Source organism: Nicotiana sylvestris, chromosome 1 (genome assembly GCF_000393655.2).
Source record: "Nicotiana sylvestris chromosome 1, ASM39365v2, whole genome shotgun sequence".
In the NCBI taxonomy this organism is placed as follows: domain Eukaryota; kingdom Viridiplantae; phylum Streptophyta; class Magnoliopsida; order Solanales; family Solanaceae; genus Nicotiana; species Nicotiana sylvestris.
In genome coordinates this window covers 136,133,375-136,140,413 of record NC_091057.1, presented here as the reverse complement: position 1 = coordinate 136,140,413, position 7,039 = coordinate 136,133,375, and the positions used below count along the sequence as shown (strand labels likewise).

Genomic DNA, 7,039 nt, shown 5'->3' with positions numbered 1-7,039 from the left:
GATCAGGTAAAAACAGGTACGATCCATATATGGGACCTGCAGGAAAAGACCCACGGTCAAAACAAGATAGCCATCAATATGATCAAAAATCGAGGAACAGGGACTCTGGTTCGTCTTCGAAATTCAGGAATGATCGGAACAGACAAGAGTCACGCGATGATGACAGAAGTTTAAAGGCACGATTCGAAGGATATAATTTTAATGTTTCTACCTCCGAGCTCGTGGCTATTTTGAGAAGCATGGGAGATAAGGTACGGTGGCCAAAAGAGATGCGGTCAAATCCAAATAGACGCAATCCAGATCATTGGTGCGAATTCCACAATGATCACGGGCACAAAACTTCAGAATGTAGATTCTTGCAGAGTGAAGTGGATCATCTATTGAAGCAAGGGTACCTCACTGAGTTATTTAGTGAAAAAGGAAAACAAGCCTATATGAAAAATAGGCAAGAGCCACCAAAGCCTCCTTCACCCAAGAGAACAGTGAATGTGATAAGTGGGGGAGAAGATATTCACGGCATAACCTACACAGCCTCCAACAAGGTTTCTAAGGTAACAATTACACACGGGAAACGGGTGCGGCAGGTTTTAGAAAATGAAAGTATTTCGTTCGATGACGCAGATACCGAAGGAGCGATAACTCCACATAATGACGCTCTGGTAATATCTTTACTTGTACATGATACTAATGTAAAACGAGTTTTGATTGATCCAGGGAGTTCCATAAATATTATACTACTAAGGGTATTACGTGAAATGCAAGCTGAGGACAAAGTAATACCCAAGGCGCACACCTTGTCAGGCTTCGACAATTCAAGTGTGGTAACAAAAGGAGAGGTAATTCTAACAGCTTTTGCTACGGGTGTTGTTAAAGAAACTAAATTTCAGGTAGTTGATATGGAAATGGCCTACAATATGATCATGGGGATACCATGGATACATGATATGGATGATGTCCTATCAACTCTACATCAAGTTATTAAATTCCCATCACTATGGGAAATTTGCCAAATTCGTGGGGATCAGCAGACGGCTAGAAGTGTCAATGCTGTAACAGATTTGGACTCGAGGCCTGATATAATTCAGGAACTTGAAGAAAATGAAAGCATCAAAACAACAATTGAAGAGCTCGAGACAGTAATATTATTTGAGCAATGGCCTGAACGAAAGGTTTATGTCGGAGCCAATTTAAGCTCAGACATGCGAGGTATGATAATTGAATTTTTAAAAGCTAAAGTAGACTGCTTTGCTTGGTCCCACGCTGATATGACAGGGATACCACCGGATGTGATGACTCACAAACTCAATGAGGACCCCTCTTTCACACCAATAAAGCAAAAGAAAAGAAAGCAAGGTGCTTTCAAGAACCAGGTGATTCAGGATGAGGTCCAAAAATTATTAAAAATCGGATCGATCCGCGAGGTAAAGTATCCTAATTGGCTAGCTAACACGGTGGTCGTACCCAAGAAAAATGGTAAGTGACGCGTTTGTGTGGATTATACCGATCTAAACAAAGCCCGTCCAAAAGATTCTTTTCCTTTACCGCATATAGACCAACTAATTGATGCAAGCGCAGGTCATGAACTTTTAAGCTTTTTAGATGCATATTCGGGATATAATCAAATTAAAATGGATCCTATGATGAAGAAAAAACTTCTTTCATTACAGACAAGGGGACTTACTGTTATAAAGTAATGCCCTTTGGTCTCAAAAATGCTGGGGCAACCTATCAAAGGTTGGTCACCAAAATGTTCCAAGAACATTTAGGGAAGACAATGGAAGTATATAGACGATATGCTCGTCAAAACCCAGCAGTCTCATGATCATATTTCTCATCTATCTGTTACATTTGATATTTTGCGAAAATTTAATATGAAACTCAACCCAGAAAAATGTGCATTTGGAGTTGCATCAGGTAAGTTTTTGGGTTTTCTTGTTTCTAATCGTGGTATTGAGGTAAATCCTTCTCAGATCAAAGCAATAGAAGAAATCCCTGATATACTTACTAATAAGAAGGAAGTCTAAAGATTAACGAGAAGAATTGCAGCTTTGGGGAGATTTATTTCCAAATCCTCAGAAATGTGTTTCAAGTTTTTCTCTGCACTCAAAAAGCAAGATTATTTCGAATGGAATGAAGATTGTCAACAAGCCCTTAGAAATTTGAAAGCTTATTTGTCAAAACCACCGTTATTGGCAAAACCAAAGGTGGGGGAAAAGCTTCTCATCTATCTGGTTGTATCTGAAGTTGCGGTCAGTGCTGTTTTAGTCCGAGAGGACCAAGGTAAACAATCTCCTATTTATTATGTAAGTAAATCCTTATTAGATGCCGAGACACGATACCCACAACTAGAAAAGTTAGCATTAGCTTTGATCATGACATCTAGAAAATTAAGACCTTATTTTCAATGTCATCCCATTATTGTAGTTACTGCTTTTCCGCTTCGAAATATTTTGCATAAACACGAACTGTCAGGAAGATTAGCAAAATGGGCTATAGAACTAAGTGAATACGAAATCATTTATCAACCCAGGACCGCTATAAAATCTCAAGTACTAGCTGATTTCGTGGCCGATTTTAGTCAGGGGATGCATTTAGAAGCAGAAAAAGAATTACTAGTTTTAATAGTGCAAACCCGGGGACTTGGGTTTTATTCACTTATGATTCATCTAATGTAAAAGGGGCAGGCCTAGGGATAGTCCTCGTACCACCTACGGGTGAGACTATTAGACAGGCTATAAAATGTCACTCTATAACTAACAATGAAGCAAAGTATGAGGCTGTAATTGCAGGTCTAGAATTGGCACGAGAACTCGGCATAACACAGATTATAATCAAGAGTGATTCTCAACTCGTGGTCAATCAAATGCTGAGGACTTATACAGCCAGGGAGACGCGAATGCAAGAATACCTCGCAAAGGTACGGGAGTTAATAAAGCAATTCCAAACTTGGAAAGTAGAGCAGATCCCAAGAGATGAGAATGTAGAGGAAGATGCTTTAGCTAATCTCGCATCTGCAGCAGACGTAGCAAACGATACAAATGCTTCAGTCATACATTTATTTCATTCCGTTCTCGAACCTGATAAAAACGAGGTAAATTTTAATCATTTAACATGGGATTGGAGAAACGAAATTGTTGCCTTTTTACAGCACGGTACCGTGCCTAATGACAAAGGAAAGGCTCACGCGCTTCGCAAAAAAGCTGCTCGATATTGTTTATATCAAGGAAATCTTTATCGAAAGATGTTCGGTGGACCACTAGTAAGGTGTCTCGGACCCTCTCAAACAGAATATGTGATGAGAGAAGTGCACGAAGGACATTGTGGAAATCACGCAGGGGGAGGTCACTGGTAAGAACATTAATTCGCGCAGGATATTATTGGCCTAAGATGGAAGAAGAGGCAAACAGTTTCGTGTCCAAATTTGATAAATGTCAAAGATACGACAATAATATGCACAGACCAGCTGAGTTACTACACCCTGTTATAGCCCCGTGGTCCTTTATGAAATGGGGAATGGATATCGTAGGTCCACTTCCACAAGCAAAAGGTCAGGTAAAGTTTCTACTTGTACTCACAGATTATTTCACTAAATGGGTAGAAGCAGGAGCATTTAAACAGGTACGAGAGAAGGAAGTTAAAGACTTCATATGGCGAAATATAATATGCCGCTTTGGAGCACCAAAGGAGATCATGTGTGACAATGGACCACAATTTATAGGAGCTCAAATCACAGAATTTCTTCGAAGTTGGCAGATTCAAAGGATAACGTCTAAGCCATACCATCCAGTGGGTAATGGACAAGCGGAATCCACTAACAAAGTCATTATCAACAACTTGAAGAAAAGGTTACAGAATTCAAAAGGTACTTGGTCTGAGGTGTTACATGGAGTATTATGGGCTTATCGTATAACGACAAAAACAAGCACTGGAGAAACACTATTTTCAATGGTTTATGGTGCGGAAGTCTTAATTCCAGTTGAAATAGGTGAACCAAGCACACGGTACGATCGGGCAACGGAGGAATCTAATGATGAAGAGATGCGGGTCAACCTTGATTTGTTTGAAGGAAGAAGAGAAGCTGCATTGATAAGAATGACAGCACAAAAGCAAGTAATTGAACGATATTACAATAGGAAAGCACGCCTCAGATTTTTCAAAATTGGGGACTTCATACTTAAAAAGGTGTTCCAATATGCAAAGGCTGCTAATTCAGGAAAGCTATGTCCAACGTGGGAAGGACCATACAAAGTTCGTGACATTGCGGGAAAAGGAGCATACGAGTTGGAGACAATGGACGGCAAAGTTTTACCCTCACATTGGAATGCCGTCCATTTAAAGAGGTATTACTTCTGAAAAAGTACCCGCGGTCAGGTATCACCATGTTAAAATTTCTCTCTTGAATTATTAATGTTTTACTAACGATTTTAGATGCTAGGCAAAAAACCCTAACTCGTGCCAAATGATGAGTCACAACCTGCAAGGCAAAATGGAGTATTCTTAATTTCCCAGCCCAGGGTTACAATTAATCTGATGGAAATACACACGAGTTAGGTAGTCTTCATCTATAATCGCACCTCCGAGTCCCGTATATTTTTCTATTTCAGGAAAAGGGCCAAAGTAAAAGAAATAAACAAGTGCTCGAGGCTTCATACTTCACCGCTCAAACACTTGGGGGACTACATATTATACACAGATTTATGTAGAAAAACAGATACGAATATCGAACTAAAGTCGGCCACAAAGAGACAAGTGTTGAGAAAAAGTTACGAAGTTTTCAGCATTCATGAGAACAACAGAGTCATCTCTCAAACTCATAAACAAAGTTACCTCTCAAACCCTTCTTAATATATAAAGATAGGGTCATGACTATGTACTGAAACAGGTTATGAAGAAAAACCTTGTTTATTCTATGTTATGTACAAATCTGTTACAAGAAAAACAGTTACGAGAAAGTTGTAGATGTATTGTAATACATGTAATAGTCAAACACTTGTTAAAGTTCATGAATAAAAACTTGCCAAAGTTGTTTCATACAAAACATGTGTATTCCTATTTCTTTCATCGTATTATAACACCATTATGAAGTTGAGACGTCTTCTTCATTAAGTGTCGATAAAATAAAAGGGCCCTCTTTTATAAGCCTCATGTTGATAATCCATGAGAAGAATCATAAAGCATTTTAAAAGGATAAAAATGCTAAGCTATTCTATAAGTCCTATATAAATAGGCAAGAATAAAATATACAGAAGTACCAATAAAAACTTCTTAATATAAAAGACTAAGTACAAACTTAGTCAGCAAAATATTTGTTTTTTACAAATGCCCCATTATGATAACTGGGGACTTCGTCAAAAGATCCCTTAAAGTTGCCAAGGGATAACACCACCAATTAATAAAAACAAAAACAAAAACAACAGTAAAGTTTGAAATACATTCAACTAGTCACTGAAGGGGTTGGAACATCAGAAGTTGCAATTTCATTTTCAGGAGCAATTTCAATTGGGCTTGGAATGTTTAAATCACCGAGGGAAGCAAGAGTCACAGGAGCTTCAGCTTCCATGGACTGTGTCATAGAAGTTTCACCCTCGGGAGCCTGAATTGCAACTCCAATTGCCGCAGTAGCCACTTCTTCATTTAAAAGCTCTTCCGTTCCAGGAGCTTCAAGTGCAGGAGAAGGAGTATCAACAAGTTGTTGACTTTTCTCGATAGTGTCTAAGACTATGGCTAATTCAGATTGCAATCAAAGCTTTCCTAAGCAGCTTCCATCAAAACATCACGGCGAGATTTAAGGAAAGCCCAACTTACCTCTATGTTGAAGTTTTCCTCCAGAAGTCGATACTCCCTTTCCCACATAGCAAAATCATTCTTTAATATTTGATGTTCAGCTAAATGGGAATCAAGGGAAGCTTCAAGGGAGGCATGAGAACTCTTCAAAGCTCGAATCTCGTCAGAGAAGGTTTGTAAGTCAGCTTGAGTTTGAGTCAAGCTTTGCACTAATTCTCCTGCATACTCTTCTTTCTTGGCTAAAAGTGCCTTAAGCTCCCTGACTTCTTCACTAGCCTTTGATAATTGTTCTGACAATGAGCATTCCAAAAGCTCTTTATCTCTTTTAAACTGGCTTGAAGAAGCCTTGGCAGTTGCTAGTTCAGAAGTCAAACTACGCTTTTGCTGCTCCAGGAGATTTCTACTTTCTTGCAACTCCTCTATGGTCCCCTGAGCATTCTCAAACTGTTCTTTCCAATTAGCTGCTTCAAGCTGGGCTCCCCTGGCTATTTCCTCGGCCTCATGGATAGATTTTTCAGACTCATGGGTTTTTCTTTCCAGAAGGAAAATTCTTCCCATCAATTCTGTACCAATGAGGTTAGCCTACAGAGACAACTCATAGAAATGAGGATTTGTAGATTAAAAACAAAAAACTTGTTGGTAAAGGAAAAATACCTTCAAAGTAGAATGAACTATGTCATTCATCAGAGTCAGGCAGCTGTGGCTCTCCATCTTCTTCTTCGCAATATCTCCGATTAGAGGCTCGAGCCAAACATCAGCTCTACTAGTCTTTCTCAAAAGGCTATGGTTGGCAGGAACTTCAAGAGTAACACTTCTCATAGCCATGGTTCCACTGCTAGAACCCGCTTTTGTATGCTGAACAAAGGGAGAAGGAGCAATGGAAGGAGGAGTAGTAGAAAAGGTAAACACAGCAGCAGAAGTCATAGGAGTCAAAGTAGGAATGGAAGGAGAAGATGTAGAAACCAACACAGGAGCGGAAGCAGGTGCAGTTGAAACTGGTAAAGGAACGGAAGCCCTCAAAGCTGGTAAAGAAATACTGTCGGTTGGCAAAGGAATGGAGGAAATAGGAACGAATGAGGAAAGAGGAACTTCATCAAAAACAGGGCCGAGCTCGCCACTCTCAAAACCACTATCAAAAAGACGCTGAGTTAATTCATTAGTATCTCTTGGCACGGTGTCCTCGTCAGAATAAATCAAAACAGGCTCGGTGGATGAGGTTTGAGCAGGGGTATCTTCAATTTCATCACTATTAATG

The 7,039-nt window shown here is 39.5% G+C and overlaps 1 protein-coding gene across 1 annotated transcript; it reads left to right on the top strand.

Annotated features, from left to right (window-relative positions):
* Positions 1-755: 755 nt before the first annotated feature.
* On the top strand, positions 756-1,822 carry LOC138874853 (uncharacterized). Its single transcript, XM_070153641.1, has 2 exons — positions 756-1,206; positions 1,668-1,822. The coding sequence occupies exons 1-2, from the start codon at positions 756-758 to the stop codon at positions 1,820-1,822; spliced, it is 606 nt and encodes a 201-aa protein (XP_070009742.1).
* The last annotated feature ends 5,217 nt before the right edge of the window (positions 1,823-7,039 follow it).